Raw genomic sequence first — 25,111 nt, forward strand, 5'->3', positions numbered from 1 at the left:
ACACAGATTGAGAGACGTTTTCTCCTGACAGCAAAGCAAAGCATGACAGAAACATATTCAGAAGAGAAAAACGCAGACGTATGGTGCTCCGCTCAGTGGTTTCGACGCGTCACACTGGTAAACAACCTGACTTCAAAATAAACATTTCTCTTGTATTTCTGCGTACAAACAGGCATAAGGTTTTGTTCTAAAATCTCTTGATGATTCTATGGCTTAATCTAGAACTGCTTTTTAATACAACCAGAACATTAATATAAATATTGGTAATGCAATATGAACGGGCGACTGATGACAAACATGTTTTTGAATAAGACACTGTGGAAGAAAATCGTGCCTACACTGAAAGAAGGAATGGATGGAATTTGCTTGATTCAAATGTGCACATCACCCCCCACCCCAACAAAACTTATAACTTATATACTTAAAACTTATATATATATATATATCCGTTTATATATACACGTTTATATATATATATATATATATATATATATATATATATATATATATATATATATATATATATATATATATATATATATCTATCTATCTATCTATCTATCTATCTATCTATCTATCTATCTATCTATCTATCTATCTATCTATCTATCTATCTATCTCACACACACACACACACACACGATCATACGGTAGAACGGCAAATTAATAATTTATTCACATTATATCTGTAATACTTTTTGGTTTTGATCAATCTGTGCAAAAGAACATACAAAAACGTAACATGTTTATGCACCTTGTAAGGTCTTAGTTGTAACAGCATGTTATAAAAATTGACACGGTTAATTTTACAAATTTGTTTCATTTTGAACAGTGACTGAGAAAGATTGTACCTGAATTTAAAAAAAAAGGTGCGTAATATAATAATATAATATATATATAAAATGTGTGGGTGTAGAAGTGATGTGCATATCTGAATCAAGTGAATTCAAAACTTTACTTTTTTTTCCGTCCACGTTAAAGTTGGATTTCTTCCTCTTTCAAAACAAACGACATCATGAAGTTCACAAACTGCAACAGTACAAAAGTGATCAGGTCAGGATTCAGTTCAGAAAAGCCTTTTAGTCTAAATGCACCCATCCATCGCAAACAAACACCAATAAAACCCAAAAGCTCTGGTTCTGCTGCTCAATATTTCATTTCCTAGTAATTTTCTTAATTGTTTTAATGATATTGTCCTGCTTTGATCCAACACTGACCCAACAGGAGGCTGCAATATGCAAATGACAAATCACGGCTCTAGATGTGTTCTGAGGAATCTAGGTATTAATGTAATCCAACAAAAGCCAATTATTTTCATCAAAATAATGCAGTATCATAACAATTATAAGTGGGTTTTAATAAACTGCTAGGCAAATAGCAATTGCAATATGTAGCAATATAATCACAAAACTCATATTTTGTCCATATCGTGCAGCCCTTCTGCACAAAAGTCTCTAAAATAATCTCCTGTATTCACACAGGAACATTTGGCTCATCAGTTCTCTTCCTGAACATTTCATGTGGTGGATTGGCAAGTCATGGGCTTTGGGTTTAACCAACCTCACATGTACTGGAAAGACATTTTAACCAAGCTATGTTTAAAAATATATTCCGTGTGAACTAGGCTTTAAATGTAAAACATAATTTAAGACACAGAATACCAGTGCATTACAAGACGAAGGAGTGGAAAAAACACAAAAGTGGAAAAGATATGAAAATAACTGAGGTGCTTTTTTGGTCCTGTGATTTGAAGCTGCAGGTGAGAGTAAACATGTTTATAGTGCATTTCTCCATAGATGTTTATAATGTATGTATTGTGTGTATAGTTACACACATGCTGGGTAATGACCCTTTAATAATGTGTAAAATCTGTTGTGAACATTTTATCATTAAAAAATGTTTTTTTTTCTTCAGTGTAAAAATCTCACCTTTAGCTTCTTCAAGACCAAAAATTTTAACAAAAAGATCTGAACAAGAAAAGCTGGAGGCCAGTAAAGCAAAGTCAATGGCACATCATTCGTATAGGTCTACAATCTACTTCATATTTAAGAAGCAAATATTAGTTAGGAGCGCCCATAAACACAAAGGAAAATCGGATACATGTAATAAATATATACATCCAACTGACCTCCCAACTAACCTACAGATTTATAGCCAAAAACACAAAATTATTGCACAAAACTCAAGTAAGAATTTTGCAGTGAGTTTTCATAAGCCGGTCCAGAATGGGACTCAGTATCAGTGCATATTTTCATCATTCATACAGCATGCCACTGCAAAAACCTTCAGTGTTCGATTCAGTTACAGTTACAGGTAGCCACACTGTATGATTTGGTGCTCTAAAATCACACACTGTGGCTTTTAATATGCTTTGTATTCGCTGAAGGGGCAAATGTAATTTAACAAAGCTAATTGTCCATCATGGCAGGAACATAAGTCCAAAATGAAGACTGTCCAATACAGACGTCTCTTAACCTCTCCTGACAGGCCTAATTTGGCCTAAAGTTATCGGGCTGTCTGAGAAAACCTGCTTTGTTTTTCCTAGATTTTAGGGTTATTTGATGCCAGCGACCCCTTGTGGACAGCTGAAGAAATGTAAGTGCTGTGGAAAAGTTGGTGAGAGCAGTTCTGGGATAGTACTTCTGCGGTTAAAGCACAACCAAATTATGGTATCCAGTTATACAGCACTAATACAGGGCCAGTTTCCACAGATTAAGTCTAAACTAAAAGCTATTTAAATACTCTTAGCAATGCAGTTTGATCAAAGGCTAGGCTTATTTAGCCCTAATATTGCGTCACATGGCTTTTTATCTGAAACATTGGCATACAAATGTAGAAGATTAGAAACAAATATATGTATACGTGTGTGTGTGTGTGTGTGTGTGTGTGTGTGTGTGTGTGTGTAGCCTTAAACAATACTATATTGAGTCTCTATAACTGGGAATACCACAGTAGCTCTGGAAGATGCTTCTGTTCTCCATGCTGGCTGTGTAAATTGTAAATGGCTGTAGATTACAGTGACTGTGTGCTTTTCTCTGGAGTATAAATGGGCTTTGTGGTGCGGTTTGCCATGTGACCTTCAGCTTCGGAGGCGCTGGAGTCTTCATCATCATCGTCGGTCTGCTCAGCGCTATGGTACAGCATGAGCGCCTGGGTTTTGTGGGTAATGGTGATGGTGCAGGGGCCCTGCGCCCACGGCTCTCCGTCTACCTGCATCGGCATGCGGGAACTCTTCAGGACCAGCTGAGGAACCACACATAGACAAAAAGGACACTTTTCAAACTTAACTTTCCAAAGCTAATTTTCAGAGCAGAGCTGGAACTTTAGCCCAAAATGAAGAGTCACCAAAAAAAAAAAAAAAAAAAAAAAAAAAAATATATATATATATATATATATATATATATATATATATATATATATATATATATATATATATATATATATAATATATATAATATATATTTATATTTTGCTTGTTGTAACTTTGGTCTTTGCAATACTGATATTGCAGAGGGCTGCAACATGCAAACAATTCCTTTGAACATTCCATTATATTATTATTATGATTATTATTATGACTACCACTACTAGTGCTATGGGTGGGCAAAACAGAAAATCACGATACATGATGCACATCATAATTTTTTAGACACGATAAAACGATATAATATCATCATTTTGCCCACCCCTAAGTACTGCAGTGAGTCAAAAAATAATAATATGCATTGTGTATTAAATACCATGCATTTGATATTTTTGCCATATCGCCCACCCCTAACACACTCAGATATTTCTCACCCTCACTGTGTGTGCCTGGCCCAGTCTGACCGGGTTGGCGAGTTTAACCTGGATCTGAGCGCAGTGGAATGAGCCAAACACTCCGACCACTTCCAGCAGGCCGTCGTCCAGCCTAGAGAACCACACAAATACATGGACACACATAACTAAATTATTACAAAGAGAACAGAACAGCAGGAGTAACTTCACACTGAAAACAAGATTTTGCGATAAAACTCCAGAAAGACTCAGTGAACTGCATTCCACACTGAAACGACACTAAACACACAGATGGTTTCTTGATGAGCTCATGTCACGCATTTTAAAAAAGGTGATTCCTCAAGGGTTCTTTAGAAAAGACAATAGTTCTATATAAAACCATGAAGACTCAAAAGAACTCTTTCCATGTTCTTTGCATCATGAAATGGGTCTTCAGGTTGAAGGTCAACGTGTTGGTTTTTTAAAAGGGTTCTTCTACAGTTACAATGTCAATCTTGTAACAAAAGGAGAAACCTTTAAAAAAAAAAAAAAGGAATGCATGTTTTTTTTGTATTTTTTTTTATTTTCTATTTATTTTATTCACTACATGTAAACGTCTGTCTGATACTGTGCACTGTGAGCTCCTGTTACCAAAACCAAATTCCTTGTATGTGTAAGCACACCTGGCCAATAAAGCTTGATTCTGATTTAGAACCATCTACAGCACATTCTCCATCAATATGAAGAACTCTTTTGGCATGTACAGGGTTCTTTGAGTGTTCATGGTTCTACACAGAACCATTTTCTTTACTAAAAAACCTTTGAGGAACAATCTTTTTAAAAGTGTAGAAAACTATTTTTTCACATTTTTAAAATAAAACGTGAAATAAAATGTTCAAGTTATAAAATATGTCCATCACGGAAATGACTTTGAAAGACTGTGACGATCCATTTGGAGCACCAGCACATCACTTCAATGGAAATGGGTGGGGCCGAACCAACGTAGGAGGAATGAGAAGTCAAACATGACATCACAACCATGGCGGCCTCTAAATGCTCTGCTTCTGCAGGCTGGAGCGTGTGGACTTGGGAGCAAATGGTATGTTTATAAACTTTAACCATGTTTATTTACCACATCAGAGTGTTCTGTTCAAAAAAACATGAGGAAAATTTTTTTTTCCATAAGCGCCCTTTAAGTAACTCACCGTGTTGGGGGGCACGGCTCGTCCCCCATCCCCTCCCACAGCCGGCAACCTCCGCCCCAGTAACCAATGTTACACACAATGATTCCCTCCAGACTGGGCAAAGCAACCCGCTCGCCATCCAGCTCCAGCTGCAGAACAGACACATAACACAACATTTCAGCATCACAGCAGTCCAGCATCGGCCTCAGAGAGCAGGTGTTTTCACTCAGCCAGGTTACTGTGAGCTTGTAACTCTGGACTTTGTGTTTCAGGACGGAGGACGTTTTTTTTTTTTTTTTTTTTTTACATGCTACATCTTCATGATATCCCACATACTGTGTGCCTAAAGTGCTCCAATATCAGGTAATCAGGATTGTGGTAATCATGATTTCATAAGCAGCTCTTAGACCAATCAGGGACTGGTTTCTGACAGAGGTGGCCCTTCAGGGCTTTTTCAGCTCAAAATTTTTACTTTGTGATGTTTGTGGCATGAAAAACATGAACAAATGAAACAAATATAAAGCAGTGATTACTCCAATGAACACAGCAGCAGCGAAGACACAGCTGCTTTTGAAAAATGGTTTTAAATATTTACTTTTATGGGCAGAAATGAAAACACCTTCCTAAAACACATCAAAACTGTTTTATTTATGCTTTTGATTTTAGACATAAGAAAGAAGACTTTCTATTACTGGTAAAAATCATCGCTTTCAATGAGTGCATTTACATTCACAGTCAATAATCCAATCAATCCGATTCCTGCAGTTATTATTCTGATTATTCAAATGGTCATGTAAACAGCATACTATGATTTCTTAGATCAGAGTACGGTCTAGATATTCAATTAAGAAATCAGATAAAAAAAAGCTGAATTTCAGCTCATTAATCAGATTTCTTAGTGCATGTAAATTCTGATTTCTTTCGGAGTTCTGAGTCACACGGACTGCGAAATGTGTGAAAACAGACTGCGGTACCGGAAATAAGCAAGCAGCGTTGCCGCGAGACGACAGCAAAACACATTTGGAGCGATGCTGAAACCAACTACATGCTTGACAAAATGAAGGACTTAAAGATTCTTCATCTTCTAGATGATGTAGCTTTGTATTGTCAGGTAAAGTAGTGCGATGTTCTTGCAAAAAATGCTGCATAGGTTTTACGTTATGTATTTGTCATATTCTTCTGAGTTTATTGGCTGGTTGAAAAGCAGAAATCTGATTACTGTCTGACTCATGTAGACGTGGAGTTTCACATTATCTGATAACTCAACTCGGGGGCAGTCGTGGGCTGGAGGTTAGGGAACCAGCCTCGTGACCGGAAGGTCGCCGGTTCGATCCCCAGGGCCGACAGTCCATGACTGAGGTGTCCTTGAGCAAGACACCTAACCCCCAATTGCTCCCCGGGTGCTGTGGATTGGGCTGCCCACCGCTCCGGGCAAGTGTGCTCACTGCCCCCTAGTGTGTGTGTGTGTGTGTGCTCACTAGTGTGTATGTGGTGTTTCACTTCACGGATGGGTTAAATGCGGAGGTGGAATTTCCCCGTTTGTGGGACTAATAAGGGTCACTTAATCTTAATCTTAAGTGCATGTAAACACACTCAATGACAGAAACTAAACTGACAGTAAATAAAAACAATATGTAGCTGCAGAATGTGTCAGTAAATCCAGAGTCATCAACAACAGAGATCAGTTGGTCATTCGAGGCAAAAATTTTTCAAAAATGTTTTCTGTTGTTCGTAACTTGTGCTGTGCATAGTGGACAAAACATTTGTGTGCGTGTGAAGGAGGATAATCACAGCTTAGTCATATTTAAACCTGGGTCAAGAGAGATAGCTTTCAACTGCCATCACAAAACTAACAGCAGCTGCGTCTTCCGGCTGAAACCTGTGTGGCTAAAAGGGTTAAAATAATTACCTCAATTCTTTTGTCCAAGTCTTTGCACTCCTGCACTAGACAGTCTTTGGTACCATAGAGGAAATACACCGCCTGCAAAACAACAGATTACAGCGCAGTGAATAACAACCACAACTTTGGGAAGAGATTCATTAAAGGCCATGTATACACAAGGGTGGACCTGCGTCTGGAGCCCAGTGTTTTGACAGTAAGGAGTTGTGCAGTTTAATATTTTTCTGTATTTTTTTTTATCTTTATAAATTACATAGATATGGCTTACCCATCAATTATTACCAACCTTAGACATTTTAAAATAATTACAATGGTAAAGATAATGTATTTTTTCATACATTAAAACTACAACTATATGTTTAAATTAGGGCTGTTCCATATAGACATAAATGATGTGCGATAAAGCCACTGGATTTTCTGGCAACTATATGAGAAGTGATCAATTAAAATTGTTAATTAATAAATAAAAATTATTTTAAAAAAATATTAATTACAAGTTCAAAATTTGCTATTGCACATATGGCAAAATTAATGAATAAATTAAAAATACACTCCAAAATGCAAAACTTTCAGTTTTTCAGATTTTTTGGGAAAAAAATTTTTTTTTGCTTCACAATGCCTACAGTATCCCTCCACCATGAAAAGCTCAAGACCTTTACTCATAACTATCGTTAAATAGGCAGTGAATTCATAACAATCTCATGTAATAACTTTCTGTGAACGAGCTTTAAGAGGTGGACGTCTGGCATTGTGAACAATTCTGACTCGCCCAGTTTCTCTAGAATGGAGCATTTCAGACCAAACCACTCTGAATGACTGTTTACATCTAGCTCCAGTTAAAATGCTGCATTACACAGTGTTAGAACATTTACTGTATTGGAATATCAGTGGACCTGAAGTCACACTCGGACCTTGTTGATGATGCGGCTGGAGAAGAAGGATGGTGTTTTTTCACGGTGAGCGTGGAAGTTCAGGGCCATCAGAGCATCTGGACCCACAGAGAAATAATTATTCATGGACAAAACCTGCAGAGAGATCAAATAAAATCAGCCAAACTTAAATGAATAAATAAACAAACGCTAAACTATTTATCTCTATGGTGGCTGCTCTGACCTTTGGCTTGCGGAAATAGTTTCCTTTGGAGGCCACTTGAACTTTCCATCTGCAAGATTGGAGAAGAAGAAAAGGAGTTAGCTACACAAAAAAACGGGTCCTTTAGTACAGACAATGGTTCTATATAGAGCCATGAACACTCAGACAACCATCTGCATGCTTAAATGATTTTTTGCATGGTAAATCGGCTCTTTAGACTGATGGAGAATGTGTTGTACATGGTTCTATATAGAACCTTTTTGAGGGTCCGGCTATTGTCACAAGCTTGATAGTATCACAATTGATGAACCCTTTTTGGTGCTATATGTAACCATTTTCTCCATTAATCTTAAGTACCATTTCACCATGCAAAGAACTATTTAAATCATGCAAAGAACAATGATACTTCAATGGTTCTTTAGTAAGGAAAATAGTATTATTTAGAACCATGAACATTCAAAGAACCCCTTGCATGATTAAAGGGTTCTTTGCATCATGAACGGGTTCTTCAGCTTGATGAAAAAATGTGCACAAATGTGATAGATAATTCTATACAGAACCTTTTTGGAAAGGCTTCCATATAGAACACCACATAGGGTTCTTCTATTGCTACAAGCTTGACATTGTAAAAAAACAAAACCAAAAAAAACAAACAACACATTCTCCATCAGTCTGAAGAACCCTTTTACGACGCAAAGAACCCTTTAATCATGCAAAGGTTTCAATTTATCAGCAAAAACTGATAAATGTGATAACTACAGACATTTCACAGGAATGTAATGATACACACGTTTTCAGGTTTGAGACAGTTCTGAGGTCAAGATTCAATTCGATTTTTGCTACTTTATTCTTAAAAAGTCTTAATCCTACACAGATATTATATATATATATCATACACACACACACACTACAGATTATATAGTGATTAGCAGTTAGCAGATTAAACTGACCTGTCCATCTTGACCACCTCGGCCTCCAGGACATTCCTGATGACCTGCTCGATGGGAATCTCTCCAGCATAGCCTGAACCCCAGCCAAGAGAGTTAGACAGGTCATTACCTGTCCCCAACGGCAGAATGGTGACACGAGGAATAAACTGATCCTGACCCTGAGAAAGAGAGAAAGAGCGCGAGAGAGCGCGAGAGAGCGCGAGAGAGCGCAATAGGAGAGAGAGCGCAATAGGAGAGAGAGCGCAATAGGAGAGAGAGCGCAATAGGAGAGAGAGCGCAATAGGAGAGAGAGAGAGAGTGAGAGAGTGTGAGTGAGAGAGAGCGAGAAGAATACTACATTACTGAATACATACACACAATATTAAATTACAGAATAAGCCAAAGTAATTGTGCATTAAAATGTGCAGAAGTGTGTCTCTGTAGAGGAAGTGTTCACTTATCTATAGCTAAAAAAAAAATCAACAACATGAATATGGGTGTCCAAATTGTATATTTGTCTCATTTGTACTGTTTTATTGTTTTATTTACATTGTAAAACACAGTGACCTTCATTTTTATGTATGAAAGGTGCTACAGCAATTTTGACATTATTATTATTATTTTAATTATTTTTGAACTAGCTAAAAGCTGCTTTGTTTGTACACTCTACACTCTTAAAAAATATGGTGCTTCAAGGGTTCTTTGGGTTTTGTCAGCTGCAGGTTGTATGTACAGTTTGAAGTTTGAATATTGATGTTATGACATTGTGTGACAGCACCTTCAGTTTCATGGTGTCAATGGCGTCCAGCACCCAGCCCACCGTACCGTCTCCTCCACACACCAACACACGAACAGCACCAGGGGGCAGCAGAGTGCACAGCTGCAGAGCTTTAGCTGGAGCTATCTCCGACAGATCAAACACCTGCACCACACCATACGTTAAGTTAACCTACGAAGGAGTGGCTGGCCTACCAACATTTCACAGAAGAACCCAGATAAACCTGAATCTAAAGAGCTGCAGGTTTCACTTGCCTCAGTTAAGGTCAATGTACATGATTAAAGTCAATGTCCCCACACTACACAATCTGCTTAAAATGAAATACCAAACACTTTCAGATGCACACGAACAAAAGTCTCAACCAATAATTCCGATCCTCAAAATTTAGCGGGATTTCTTGCAAACTAACATGACTTTATATGTAAAAAACACGGCAGCTGTCAGTGAGGACATTGCTGTGCTGGAGGTGTTTCTTTCTGCACAGAAAAAGCCAAAAGGAAAAAAAAAAATGAGGATGAAGCCATGGCTGACAAGAAGGGTCCAACAGGGTTCTTACCCACTGCAATGTGAGCTTGAGGTGAATAGATACATACATATGTGTACACACATGGGGTGACTAGTTCTCGCCACCACGCTAACAATTATGTGCGTGCACACAGACACATTCAGTTCAGCATGGCTCTTATAGGTTAATAGTCTTTCTGGCATGGTGTTAACACCACGCTTCACTGTAGACCACTGGCATCCACCCCACACTACAGGATACTGAGCTGTAAATATTGAACATGTTTAATGTTTAGAATACACATGGGTCCATGGAAACCCATTCCATGAAGCTCTCTATGATGTTCTTGAGCTGATCTGAAGGCCACATGAAGTTTGGAGGCCTGTAGCGATTGACTCTGCAGAAAGTTGGCGACCTCTGCTCACTATGCCCCTCAGCATCCGCTGACCCTGCGCTGTCATTTTACGTGGCCGACCACTTGGCCGAGTGGCCGAGTTACTGTCGCTCCCAATCACTTCCACTTTGTTATGATACCACAGACAGCTGACTCTGGAATATTTAGTAGTGAGGAAGTTTCACGACTGGACTTCCTAGCACGGTACCGCACTGGAATTCACTGAGTTCCTGAGAGTGACCCATTCTTTCACTAATGTCTGTAGAAGCAGTCTGCAGGCCTAGGGGCTCGGATTTATACACCTGTGGCCATGGAAGTGATTGGAACACCTGAATTCACTGATTTGGATGGGCGAGTGAATACTTTTGGAAAAGTGTACCTGTACTGGGTTGAGGAGGGTGCGAAACTCCCCCAGCAGTACTTCTCCCATGTTGTTTCCACTGCGTGTGTTGGCCAGCACCAGCAGGGGGCTCCACACACTCCCACACGCTGCGGCGAGCTACAGAACAGACACACCAGTCAGGACAACAGACAGATAAGTACATGTCTATAATTAACTCACTAATTACCCTTATTAAAATAGTGAGTCAGAAGCTGCTGGAACATGGTCACTCAGTACACTTACAGAAAAAGAAGCAAATCATCATCAAACATTAACTTTACAGCTACTTAACGACAAAACTTTAGCTTGTAATGAAGCTAATGTACACAGATTTTTTCCCCAAGTAAATTATAATCATTTCTATTAGACCGTTCCTCACAAAACTTTCACACAATGTGAAGGGCAGCTGGGAAAACGGAAATGTTTTTGTGACAATATATTTTTTGGAAATTATTACAACTAATTGGAAACGTGCTGATTTCTAACCGTTACTGATACCTTCTCCATTAAAAAGTACATTAAGCACTGACTGAGTGCTCAGTAAAAATTCTGTTGCCTTTTACCTTTTATAAAATGAGCTGCACAAATAACCAGAGGTTACATTAATCCAGTGCGAATTGACATGTCAGTAAAAATGCTGTCATATTCTGTGGAAAAGGAGTTTACGTATGGAGCCTTAAAGAAATGTTTAATCACGTTCTCAATTAAGACCACAAGACAGATGTGTAGGGTAAACAACATAAAAGCTACATTAAATGTTTTGACATGTTTTATGCTCTTCACTAGAGAAAACATCCTATCTCTGTCATTTATACTGAGATTTCTTGTCGTATGTGAATTGGTCATAAACATTAAACATATCATGTCTTATATTATTTGCCTCCTCATGGAAAACTAATCCCACCCAAATAAATTTGGACACATGTATATTTACTAAATAAGCATATTCCACTTATCAGTTTAACGTGTTAGAGCCTAAGCAGATTTATTTAGAGGAAAACAATAACACCAATATTAGTGGGCATACAGACTTTAACCTAATAACACAGAGCTGCCTGTAGATGAGTTGGACCAATCAGAAGCAACAAAACACCCACGTTCTGTATGTGACATCACAACCATCTCAACTAACTGGTAGTCTAATGCAATCAGCGGGCAATCTCCACTCCAGAAAAAGTGGACATACTGATCTTCTTGGCCAGAACAGACATTTCTGAAAATTAATTATAGAAAATAAGTGCATTTAAATCGCAATATTAGTCCCCAAATTGTTCAGCCATAGGCTGAAGAAACATTTGCAGGGACGGTTTTCCTTGTTTTACAGAAAAGGTGCAACAAGAAAAATTCGAATTTCAAGGCAAAGTGTCCCTAAACTTTTGACAGGCAGTGTAAAGTACCTCAGAGTAGTAGTGGTGAACGATTTCACAGCGGATGTGATGTGGCGTGCGTGTCAATCGGGAACCACTTTTGCAATGCTTGTTACTTCACACCAGATTCAGCGCGAAGCAAGAATGGATGCTGTTTGTGTTGTGTTTTCACACAATATAAATGTCTGCACTGTCTGTTTATTACCAATATGAACTTTATGTAAATGACAAAGACATTCATCATTGATAACATTGACAGACACTGCCTTTCTTTACTGTTTCTGCATAGAAGTGCTGGTATGCCGCATGAGGCACAAGTCAGAAATAGACCCAAGGCAGATACGTCCCGTCTTTACCGCAGTCCTAGACCTAAAACTAGGTCCTGGATCAGTGGATGACCCCTCTTCGGGCAGACCACATTCATAAAGGTGGTTCTAGATCAGTATTTAGCGATGCCATTGTGTTACCTTGCAGTACTCGTCTGGGTGCCTGCGCCGCAGTTTGTTCACTTGGTACAGGTACTGCGGAGGGATGATGACGGAGCGAAACTCTCCCAGATCACACTGTTCTCCTCCACTCAGGCCGGCCTTACAGTCATCATGCACCGTGATCTGACACCACACACACCTGCAAACACAACCGCACACATCATTTACATGCTGCATTTGAATATGCAGCTGCTTCAGTGTCCCTTTCTATTGAACATCTGTATCAAAGAGTGGACCTTAAATGGGAGTCCCACTGATTTTTCAGAATTCCTGCTTAATTCAACTGTATCCATGTAAATGGAGTCATTCAGGGTGGTTTGGTGTGAAAGTTTGTGAACCTACACGTGTCTTCTGAGTTTTATATGAAATGTTGACAGGAAAAACAGTGAAAAACATGAAATAACACATTTTTTACAGAACATTTTGCACCCTGCCTCTAGCCCCTCACCATGAATTTAGGCCAAAACCTTCTTGAAACGGTGTATGAAACATCAGTCGGTGCATTCATAACCATTTCATGCAATAACCTTCTGTGAGGGAGTTTTTAGAGGTGGACGTCTGGGTCCTATCACCACCACTGTGAACTATTCTAACTTGGTAAGTTTCTCTAGAACAGAGCACTTCATACCAAACCACTGTGAATGACTCTGTTTACATCTTAACCATTTAATTATGCAGACCTCTTGAAAAATTGGTGGGATTCCCTTTAAAGTAACTAAACTCACTCAAACCTCCACATTTTATTCATGCTACTGTCTTTATAACTCTACAGAAATGATTTTACATTTCTCTGAGCAAGCAGGAACCAATTAGGGGTGGATGATAGGGCAAAACTACACACACACACACACGCTGGAGCCTAGCCCAGCTGTCATTGGGCGGAAGGCAGGATTCACCCTGGACGGGTTGCCAGTCCAAAACTACAATATTACACAATACTCAATATGCTCAAAAAAGCATCTTGAGATGCAATTTATCCCATTATTGATAAATACTATATTATCCAGTCTTACTAGGATGTAATATGTATGATAATGAATAAATATCATCATATTACACCACCTCTAGTCCCAATTTTTAAATTTTACAAGTGTCCAAGTTTTGGAATCAGCAGAAATTTACATGAAAAATATCACAGATAGGCCCATATTGGTACATCCCTAAAAATAACTGCTTCATGCATCCTTTCTCATAACAGGGCAGTAAATAGTGTGCAGAGCAGTGCAGTTTGGTAGAGACAATCTTGTTTTAGACTCATGTATATACAATCTGGTCCTGACTGCAATCACAGGCTCAGCAGGTGACTCAGCAGCACAGCTCTTTGCTTTACACTGTCTTTTAAAGCTGCTCTGACGCTCTGCACTGTTTTGGTGGAAGCAGCTGCCCCTGACAGATCAAATCTGCTTTTTAATCAAATTAAGTGTCAGCTCCTCATTAGCAAGAAGATTAAACGTAAACTGGGACAGATGCGCTTTTACTGCTGATCTGATAACACTGGATCTGTTCTGTTTGACTGCAGAACGCTGGGCCTGCAGGGTGTGCTTCATTCAAATAGAAATCCTAAAGATGTAAGACAGTGTTCCCAGTCTTAAAGCTGCACTATGTACGACTTGTTTTGTTAAAATGGAAAAAATTATGATTAATGGGTGAGGAGAATAAAAACTAAAATATGGTGAACATGTGCTGCTATGAGGCCTCAAATGATTTCAAAATCAACATTACATTGATGAAGATGTGATGACAAAAACAAATTATTCGCTTACATCCTCTGAAGATGCACCAAGTTTTAACCAAGTTCTCTCAATCATCAGTGAAATGGACTGAAGCATTACAAAAAGCATGAAAACTTACATAGTGCAGCTCTATATAATTACTTAGCAAAAGAAATCCTCATTTACAGTTTCCCACTCTTACCTCAAATGTTTTTGAACAGCAGAGACATGTTTGGTGTCTAAAGTCTGCTTCTTTAGTTAGAGCTATGAGGCTTTTGGGGTGTTATGATGCACATATACATTTTTCCACTGGGTCGTTCTGTCATGCACCGTTTTACTACTTTATCACTTCTGTTCTAGTAAGAAAGAGAACCTCTTGTGCTGCAATCTTACCATTTACATTTGCTTTAAAATTAATTTGTCTTGGTCTCAGGCAAAAAAATTCTGTTTCTGTTAATTGCAGTTGAACCAGACACTGCACTGTTTTGGCAAATAGAATTTGATAAATATAATAATAATAATAAAAAAACACATTAATGTTTCTATCAATTTTTTACTTCTATTTTGAAAATGTGTCATGATCCACAAACCTGCAATGCATATTGTATCATATTTGTGTGTTGTAAAAATTTTTTGAAATATTGTGAGACATGACTTGTACCATATCACCCACCCCCACCCCCACCCCCCCATCCCCAGTTTCAACCATAATCTGTCACACCTGCTGGGTGGTGGCAGAAACTAGATCTCCAATGGGTTGGTGAATACTGGTGCAAACTATTTGTCCAGTTTGTGTACTAAGAGTCATGTTAGGCTGAATTATGCACTGAATAGTTTCCTAAAAATCAATCAGAGATTTTCGTCCACAAATCCTTTAGGTTCTCCACTAGAGCAAGGTTACCTCGGCACATTCTGTACTTACCTGTAGTCACAGAGTTTAGGCTGCGTCCCGCACTGCTGTTTGCAAACGGTGCAGTAGCTGGCCAGAGGAACGTTCCCCCGAACCCAGCGGTGAAGGAAGCTGCCGTCTGCCTGCACAGGAGCCATTATCTCTTTACAGGGCAGCGTGTGGTCGGCCTTCCGGACACAGAACTCATCGGCGCAGATCCCGCAGCACTCACAGAAGGCCCCCTGCAAGATGGGCTGGGTGCACACGCAGCAATAAGTGGGCTTGTTGAAAAGGTCCGTGTAGTGCCAGCCGTGCTTACTCTTGCGGAAGAGGTCCTTAAGCTGCACCTTGCGCTTGGGGCGCTGGAAACTGCACCACAGGGTGATGAGGATGGGCAACAGCACAGCGAGGCCAGTCCAGAGGAGCAGGTTCCAGTCCTCCCGGGAATCCTCCATGGTCAGAAACGGTTGGAGAAAGGGGGGCTGACAAACTACTTACTAATGCAGAACAAATGGTTTAGATCAATTTGCCACTACGAACTGAAAGCAACACATCTGTAGGAACCCATATCATCAGATTGCTGCTTTTAGCCTACACAAGCCTTCAAGATAGCTGTCCAACAACATGCATCAAATTTCAAGCTCCAAATCAGCAGCAACCATCCCAGGTTACACACAGATCACACCAGCATGCTAGAGTGCTCAGATCATCTGTACGGACCACTACATTTGAACACGCCATCAACCAAAATACATCAAACTCCAACCGTCCTGGCTTAGAACGTTTCACAAGTGCAGATCACAACTCTAAACAGCCGAAACTGAAGCTGTATCAACTTGGCTCAGAGCCTTACCATCAGGAATGAGCAGGACTGAGCTTCCACACTGCCATCAGATAAAATGAATGAAAGTTCTCCAAGGTCTCCAAGTCACCCGTGAGCAGAAACCATTTAGAAATTTAGAAAATTATGAACATTTTATCTACTCAAGTCACATCAGAACACCAACCTACATCTGGAAACCCATGTAACCCCACTTCCTCGTCCTGGAGCCCTTCAGCCCTTCAGCCAGGCATCTTCATCAACTCCAGCATCTCCAAACAAACCTCAGCCTCACTCTGACCCACAGCTGGAGCTCCTACTGAGCTCTACAGCCGGTTGCGTTCACGTTTAACACCAAGGACAAAGCCTTCAGAGCCGCATACCGCAGTATAAACCACTACATGCGCGGAAAGCGCTGAATAAAGCCATTAAACCGCGGTTCTTCAACGGTCTCCGCTCCTCAGCTCCCTTCTCCATCGGCTCTCACATCCGGAAATAATGACGCACGTCGTGAGCGCGCTTCCGACCCACCTCTTCAGCTTGACCAATGAGGAGCCACAAGACCGGAAAGGGCGTGGCTATAGAGGATTTACAGGATTAACCCATTCCTGACCAACACAGTTACAGTGACTATAGAGAGGGAAATAGGACGGAGCTCGGACAGAGAACCCTGCCTGTTACAGAGAACCCTGACTGTTACAGAGAACCCTGATTGTTACAGAGAGCCCTGCCTGTTACAGAGAACCCTGACTGTTACAGAGAGCCCTGCCTGTTACAGAGAACCCTGACTGTTACAGAGAACCCTGCCTGTTACAGAGAACCCTGACTGTTACAGAGAACCCTGCCTGTTACAGAGAACCCTGACTGTTACAGAGAACCCTGATTGTTACAGAGAGCCCTGCCTGTTACAGAGAACCCTGACTGTTACAGAGAACCCTGACTGTTACAGAGAGCCCTGCCTGTTACAGAGAGCCCTGCCTGTTACAGAGAACCCTGACTGTTACAGAGAGCCCTGACTGTTACAGAGAACCCTGACTGTTACAGAGAGCTCAGACTGTTGCAGAGAACCCTGACTGTTACAGAGAGCCCAGACTGTTGCAGAGAACCCAGACTGTTACAGAAAACCCTGACTGTTACAGAGAACCCTGTTACAGAGAACCCTGTCTATTAAAGAGAACCCTAGATTTTTTCTTTATTTACACACTTTATTTTCACCCTGAAGTCCTGAAGTTACGATGTTTGTGTAGGTTTATGTAAAGCACTGCAGGCTGAATAGGGGATTTATGAAAGTGTGTTAGTTTTCATGACATCACGAAAGCAGTGAATTCCTAATGGGCTATTCCACAGCACCGTCCCTGTGGGTTTATGGGTGCATTCAGACACTTTAACAGTGTTTACAGACTTTTTGATGATACGGGCAAATTAAGTCCAAATGTGGGAGCCCTGTCTTATCAGACAGGCTAGACTTTGGGCTTAAGTTATCTGGATAACTTTATTCTGTATCTTTTCTGAGAGGGTTTCATCTCTTAAGCATCTTGTAAGCATCCTCCTCACTTAAAGATGTCCAAATGCGCCACCTGCTGGACACAGATGAATAGCACACCAAGGAGCTACACTGCTGAAGGCTGAATGGGTGAATATATGCAAATGTGTTGATTGTTGTGACATCACAAATACAGTGAATTCAACATCTTATTTTGCATATAATGTATTGTTGGTGTGTTTTGAGACTTTAACGGTGCTTATATACGACATAAAACTAAAAAATATCATTTTTTGATGATATAGGCCCTTTAGGTCCAGGGTGAGATGTCTATCTTATTGTACAGGCTTCTCTAACTGGAACATTCTGCTGTGGCATCCTGCAGTTTCATTATTTTTCAGGGAAGGTTTCATCTCTAAAGCGCCCTCTCTTCGTGAAAATGTCCCTGTGCGCCACCTCGTGGACGCAGAGAAGCAGCACACCCGGAGTGACACCTGGACCCAGATGCGGCTGATTAAAACAAATTACAGAGGAAGATTAAGAAGGGAAAAAATCATAACAACACCAGGATCAACGATCCGAATATTAATCATCTTGAAAAAATAACATTTTTCAGCATAAATGAAAAAAAAAACAGCGCGCAATATTATATAAAAAAACAAAACAAAGTGTCCAAAAATGGTTGAAAATATGAAAAAATAAACAGAGAAAGGTGTCATGTTGCTCGTGACGTGGCTGGACATGTTTGCCCCCTCAGGCAGTGCAGAGTGGACTTTCTACAGAGCTGGACTGAAGGTGGACGTCAAGATGAAGCTGCTGCCGCTGCTCTTCTGCCTGCTCCTGCTGACCTTCTGCTCAGGTACGAGGACTCGGGGCGGTCATGCACCTTCACACGGACCTCATTCATCACAATCCGGTGGCTTAAAAGCGATTAAAGCGGCTTTTTCTGCATAAAATACGGGAATAAACGTAACATTAAACCGTTAAAACACAGCATCAACAACAGACGCTGCAGTTTGGACGGAATTCAGCCATACAGCCTAACTAAAGAACCTTTAATAGGTTCTGATGCGTAAATATGCTGAAATATGATGTATGAATATGAATAATTTAAATTGCACGCAAATCTATTCGCCTTCTATTAATAAGTCACACGTCAAAATATAACAATTACAGAACACACAGCCGTCATATCCCGCACAAACGTTCAGTTCTGTTGGTGTATCTACTTTAAAAAGACGGTTCTTTATGGGTTCTTTAGTTCAAACAATGGTTCTAAATAGAACCATGAACGCTCAAAGAACCATTTGCATGCTCAAGGAGTTCTTTGTATGGTGAAATGGTTCTTCACACTGAAGGAAAATGTTTTTGAGAATGGTTCTAGCACATAAAACGTTCTTCTGTCGTGACAGTACCAAGTTTTGTAACATTAGAAGAACCTTTTTGGTGCTACATGCGCTCTTAAAATGTTTTTAGTAAAGGTAATGGTTCTGTGTTCTATATAGAACGGTTCTTTGCGTGGGGAAATCGTTCTCCAGAGTGATGCAGATCGTGTTTTATATGGTTCTAAATGGAACCGTCTTGAACAGGGTTTTTTCTGATGTGACAAGCTCGACATCGTCACAATAGAAGAACTCTTTTTGGTGCTATACAGAACCCTTTTCAAAAAGGTTCTGCACAAAAAAACACATACAACGCACTCTCCATTAATCTGAAGAACGGTTTCTGCAGAGAACCTTTTAAGGATGCAAATGTTTCTTTGAGTGTTTATGGTTCTACAGAAGCAGCGTCTTTAGTAAGGAACCCTTGAGGAACCCTCTCTGTGAGAGTGTAGTTGATGTTAACAGTCTTGATCCGCGTCACTACAGACGCACATGAACTCTATCGGGTTTGTCTAGAAGGGAAAAGCACGAGCGCAATCGATCACAATCTATAAGAGTAAATGCGCACATTTATATTTAAAATTCTATAAATAAAGCCGTGGAATGTGTGTGTGTGCGTGTGTTTGTGTGTGTGTGTGTTTGTGTGTGCATGCGTGCGTGTGTATGTATGTGTATGTGTGTTTATGTTATATATATATATATATGTGTGTGTGTGTGTGTGTGTGTGTGTGTGTGTTTGTGTGTGTGCGTGTGTGTGTGTTTGTGTGTGTGTGTGTGTGTGTGTGTGTGTGTGTGTGCCACGTCGGTGTGTTTGTTCGCGCAGTGCTGGGCTGGGTTCAGCACCCCTCTGCTGCGGGGTCACGCGCGTGCCGAAGCGAGCAGAACCCGCGCTCCCCAGAGAGAATCAGCATGAATAGAGACCTTGTGCTCATAGAGAGAGAGAGAGAAAGAGAGAGAGAGAGAGAGAGAGAGGGGGGGGGGGATAAGAGGGGGGTGGAGGGAGAGAGAGAGAAAGGGAGAGAGAGAGAGAGAGAGAGAGAGAGAGAGAGGAGGGGAAAAAGGAGGGGGTGGAGGGAGAGAGAGAGAAAGGGAGAGAGAGAGAGAGAGAGAGAGAGAGAGAGAGAGAGAGGAGGGGGAAAAGGAGGGGGTGGAGGGAGAGAGAGAGAAAGGGAGAGAGAGAGAGAAGGGGAGAGAGAGAGAGAAATAGAGAGAGAGAGAGAAAGGGAGAGAGAGAGAGAGAGAGAGAAAGGGAGAGAGAGAGAGAGAGAAAGGGAGGGAGAGAGAGAGAGAAAAAGAGAGAGGGGGAATAAGAGGGGGGTGTAGGGAGAGAGAGAGAGAGAGAGAGAGAGGGAGAGAGGGAGAGAGAGAGAGAGAGAGAGAGAGAGAGAGAGAGAGAGAGAGACAGAGAGAGAGAGAGAGAGAGAGAGAGAGAGAGAGAGAGAGAGAGAGAGAGAAAGAGAGAGAGAGAGAGAAAGGGAGAGAGAGAGAGAGAGAGAAAGAGAGATAGAGAGACAGAGAGAGAGAGAGAGAGAAAAAGAGAGAGAGAGAGAGAGAAAGAGAGAGAGAGAGAGAGAGAGAGAGAGAGAGAGAGAGAGATGAATTGTATACAGTGATTTACAGGCGGGTTCATTTAACATAAATTGTAATTAGTGTATTTAATCTCAGCAAATCTGTAAATCACATATTAAAGCATTCAGTCCAGAGAATCAGCTCACACTGTACACAGCTGAATTATACAGAATAATAATCATTTAAAAATGAATCATACGGATCATGAATCAAGAAAAAACTTTTCCTTCTTTCTTTGTTTTGTGTGTTATAGAAGCCAGTCCTGTGATCAAAGAGAGCTTCGCCAAACAGCTCCTCCGCAGCAAGAGGCAGAAACCGGGATACCCGGATGAGCCGATGAGGGTGAATAAACTCAATCACTTTCACTTTTGAGGCTTCGCACTCATTCACAACCAGAACAAACTCACCTCACACACGTCATCACTGGCACTGAATGTTCACTACTCACACAATACAACACGCTTTTATTCTCATCACAGCAAACAGTTCAATCTGAACGCAATTCAGTGTTGAGATCAAATGATTCACAACGATCGCTTTTAATTCCATTTAACTGAAAGAAGCTTCACTGCAGTGATCATCATTAGCGAAAGCATTCAGAGGCATTCTTTTACTCTCTCTCTCTCTCTCCCTCCACCCCCCCTCGCTCTCTCTCATTCCCCCTCCTCTCTCTCTCTCTCTCTCCCTCCACCCCCCCTCGCTCTCTCTCATTCCCCCTCCTCTCTCTCTCTCTCTCCCTCCCTCCACCCCCCCCCTCTCTAATTCCCCCTCCTCTCTCTCTCTCTCTCCCTCCCTCCACCCCCCCTCTCTAATTCCCCCTCCTCTCTCTCTCTCTCTCCCTCCCTCCACCCCCCCTCTCGCTCATTCCCCCTCTTCTCTCTCTCTCACTCCCTCCACCCCCTCTCACTCTCTCTCTCATTCCCCCCTCTCTCTCTCTCTCTCTCTCTCTCTCTCCTTCCACCCCCCTTCTCGCTCTCTCTCTCATTCCCCCTCCTCTCTCTCTCTCTCTCTCTCTCTCTCTCTCTCTCTCTCTTTAGGAGCACATGCTGTATTTGCAGCGTTTGGAGCAGAGGGCTCGTGAGACTAATCTGGAAAACTGGCTAAACCCTCACTGCTTCCCGCGCTGTGACCGTAACTATGGCTACCCCGTCTGACCGCTCAGCATAGGAGAGGGTGCGTTTACATATGAGCAACAGCAATCTTCAACATCCGCACGAGCATTTCACATCCCGAGAATAAACTCTAGAAATTCTAGAAATGAAAGATGAATCTAATAATATAAAATATAAACTGAATAATTCTAGAGTTCCCCAATAAACACAATAATTTAAAAATGATCACAATAACCCTAGAATTTAAATATTACTCAAGAATTCGACAATGAATATAATAATTCCAAAGTTTCTATATAGATATATAGTTATAAATATAGATCCCAGTTATTCTCGAGCAGGGGGTGAGCTGCTTAACTCTAGAACTGAATGATAAAGAAAAAAAAATACAGAAATTACAGATCAACCAAAGAATTCTAGAATTAAAAAATGAACCCAGTAATTTCAGAATTCAGGACTGAGCCCCATAATCCTAGAACTGAAATTCTAGAATACTCGAATTGAAACTTTTCTAAGGATTGTAAGAATTTCAAATAAATTCTACAAAAAGGCTTTAGAATTCTAGAATTAAACAATTTTAAAAATCCAGAATGTAAGGTTAACATGAATTACAGACATCAAATTGAATCATTATTCTAAAATGAATGCAAATCAATAATTCTACAGTTCAACAGATTCTAGAAATTCTAGAACTTCAGTGCAAAATGGGAAAAATAGACTAGAGTTCAGTATGAGTTCAGTATGGATCAGTTCAGTATGGATGAGTTCAGTATGAGTTCAGTATGGATCAGTTCAGTATGGATGAGTTCAATATGAGTTCAGTATGTATGAGTTCAGTATGAATGAGTTCAGTATGAGTTCAGTATGGATGAGTTCACTATGAGTTCAGTATGGATGAGTTCACTATGAGTTCAGTATGAGTTCAGTATGGATGAGTTCAGTATGAGTTCAGTATGAATGAGATCAGTATGAGTTCAGTATGGATGAGTTCACTATGAGTTCAGTATGGATGAGTTCACTATGAGTTCAGTATGGATGAGTTCATTATGAATTCAGTATGAATGAGCTCAGTATGGATGAGTTCAGTATGAGTTCAGTATGGATGACCTCAGTATGGATGAGTTCAGTATGAGTTCAGTATGGATGAGTTCAGTATGAGTTTAGTATGGATGAGCTCAGTATGGATGAGTTCAGAATGAGCTCAGTATGAATGAGTTCAGTATGGATGAGTTCAGTATGTATGAGTTCAGTATGAGTTCAGTATGGATGAGTTCTTTATGAGTTCAGAATGGATGAGTTCAGTATGAATGAGTTCAGTATGAGCTCAGTATGGATGAGTTCAGTATGAATGAGTTCAGTATGGAAGAGTTCAGTATGAATTCAGTATGAATGAGTTCAGTAAGAGTTCAGTATGGATGAGTTTAGTATGAATTCAGTATGGATGAGTTCAGTATGAATGAGTTCAGTAAGAGTTCAGTATGGATGAGTTTAGTATGAATTCAGTATGAATGAGTTCAGTAAGAGTTCAGTATGGATGAGTTCAATATGAGTTCAGTATGGATGAGTTCAGTATGGATGAGTTCAGCATGAGTTCAGTACGGATGAGTTCAGGATGAGCTCAGTATGGATGAGTTCAGTATGAGTTCAGAATGGATGAGTTCAGTATGAGTACAGTATGAGTTCAGTATGGAAGAGTTCAGTATGAGTTCAGTATGGATGAGTTCAGTATGAATTCAGTATGAATGAGTTCAGTAAGAGTTCAGTATGGATGAGTTCAATATGAGTTCAGTATGGATGAGTTCAGTATGGATGAGTTCAGCATGAGTTCAGTACGGATGAGTTCAGGATGAGCTCAGTATGGATGAGTTCAGTATGAGTTCAGTATGGATGAGCTCAGTATGAGTTCAGTATGGATGAGTTCAGTATGAGTACAGTATGAGTTCAGTATGGAAGAGTTCAGTATGAGTTCAGTATGGATGAGTTCAGTATGAGTTCAGTATGGATGAGTTCAGTATGAATTCAGTATGAATGAGTTCAGTATGAGTTCAGTATGGATGAGTTCAGTATGGATGAGTTCAGTATGAGTTCAGTATGTATGAGTTCACTATGAGTTCAGTATGGATGAGTTCAGTATGTATGAGTTCAGTATGAGTTCAGAATGGATGAGTTCAGTATGAGTTCACTATGGATGAGTTCAGTATAGATATATATGTACCACATTATTTTTTACTCTTGGCATTTCTGTAAAAACAGATATTAATACAGAATATTTATTGATTTATTTATGATTGATATGCAGGTATAAACTCTCCACCACACGCCAGTGTAATCTGCAACATTCTTCTCATTGCGTGCACGAATTGTTTAATTAACGACTGCTGTTTAATTAATAGGATGAACCATGACGTGACGACCACGAGATGGCACACCGAGGAAAGGACCTTATAATCTGAGGAGGACAACGCAGAAAAAAATCATTCTAGATTACTGTAGATTATATAACACCACAATAAGCATATAAGAGTAAGAAATCTGTATTTAGTCCTTTGTAGATCAGTGCAGTAATAAAGCTTAATGTACCTCTGATAATGAACGGCTGTGTTGTTTCTGTCTCGCGGTCCGGATCTGTGTATGGTGTGTGTGTGTATACATATACATCACATATATATATATATATATACACACACACACACATCAGAATACTGGCTATGTGGTCACAATTCTGCACAATTCTTCGAAAATGCCGTATATATATCCTCAAAATGAGTTGAGTCTCTGCTGAGTTTATTCACTTTTAGTTATATTTTAATGTTTGTACTGAACGCAATTAACACCATATTAGGTCCTACTACGTCATATTAGATAAAACAAACTCTTCAAAAATACGAAGTTATAACGAAAACCTAACCCGAACCCAAACCCGAACCCTAACCCGAACCCAAACCCGAACCCTAACAGCGAACCCAAACCCGAACCCGAACTCTAACTCTAACCCGAATCCGAACCCGAACTCTAATGAAAATGGCTAGAAAGTTAACAGCTTAAATAAAACCTCTCATCTTTCTGTGAATGCAGAAAAACATTCGCATTCTCATTTACAAACAACCAAATGATTAATACATTTAATTAAAGCAAACAAAAGACAAAATTAAGACAATATTTTAAAAAATTTATTAAACTGCGCGAGTCTGACACAAATGAACAAATGAGATCATAATGAAATCACAGCGCTCAAACGGATCTTCATACCTCACACACACACACACACACACACACACACACACACACACACACACACAGAGTGAACATTTTTACATGAGGAATGACGGACATGAGCACATCAAAGCACATCTGTAACTGTTACTTTAC

At 40.1% G+C, this 25,111-nt stretch overlaps 2 protein-coding genes across 2 annotated transcripts; one reads left to right on the top strand and one right to left on the bottom strand.

The window, feature by feature from the left end:
* Positions 1–1,336: 1,336 nt before the first annotated feature.
* dgke (diacylglycerol kinase, epsilon) lies at positions 1,337–16,675 on the bottom strand. Its single transcript, XM_017693070.2, has 11 exons — positions 15,410–16,675; positions 12,755–12,914; positions 10,918–11,037; positions 9,640–9,783; positions 8,883–9,040; positions 7,954–8,002; positions 7,752–7,865; positions 6,850–6,921; positions 4,962–5,089; positions 3,799–3,910; positions 1,337–3,243 (listed from the first exon to the last, which is right to left on the bottom strand). The coding sequence occupies exons 1-11, from the start codon at positions 15,829–15,831 to the stop codon at positions 3,013–3,015; spliced, it is 1,710 nt and encodes a 569-aa protein (XP_017548559.1). The 5' UTR covers positions 15,832–16,675; the 3' UTR covers positions 1,337–3,012.
* Positions 16,676–18,412: 1,737 nt separating this feature from the next.
* Positions 18,413–24,331, top strand: c30h17orf67 (chromosome 30 C17orf67 homolog). The gene is made up of 4 exons (XM_017693069.2): positions 18,413–18,538; positions 20,884–20,972; positions 21,668–21,803; positions 24,136–24,331. Exons 1-3 carry the CDS (start codon positions 18,421–18,423, stop codon positions 21,782–21,784), a joined length of 324 nt encoding a protein of 107 aa, XP_017548558.1. The 5' UTR covers positions 18,413–18,420; the 3' UTR covers positions 21,785–21,803; positions 24,136–24,331.
* The last annotated feature ends 780 nt before the right edge of the window (positions 24,332–25,111 follow it).

Source organism: Pygocentrus nattereri, chromosome 30, assembly GCF_015220715.1.
Source record: "Pygocentrus nattereri isolate fPygNat1 chromosome 30, fPygNat1.pri, whole genome shotgun sequence".
Lineage (NCBI taxonomy): Eukaryota > Metazoa > Chordata > Actinopteri > Characiformes > Serrasalmidae > Pygocentrus > Pygocentrus nattereri.

Bases quoted from the DNA above. Each gene is read 5' to 3' on its own strand.
- dgke (XM_017693070.2), bottom strand. From the start codon at position 15,831: ATGGAGGATTCCCGGGAGGACTGGAACCTGCTCCTCTGGACTGGCCTC. The intron at 9,041-9,639 runs GTGCTGTCACAC...TCTCTTTCTCAG, and splicing joins TTGACACCATGAAACTGAAG to GGTCAGGATCAGTTTATTCC. The intron at 7,866-7,953 runs GTCAGAGCAGCC...ATCTCTCTGCAG, and splicing joins ACTATTTCCGCAAGCCAAAG to GTTTTGTCCATGAATAATTA.
- c30h17orf67 (XM_017693069.2), top strand. From the start codon at position 18,421: ATGTTTGCCCCCTCAGGCAGTGCAGAGTGGACTTTCTACAGAGCTGGA. The intron at 18,539-20,883 runs GTACGAGGACTC...TGTGTGTTATAG, and splicing joins CCTGCTGACCTTCTGCTCAG to AAGCCAGTCCTGTGATCAAA. The intron at 20,973-21,667 runs GTGAATAAACTC...CTCTCTCTTTAG, and splicing joins ACCCGGATGAGCCGATGAGG to GAGCACATGCTGTATTTGCA.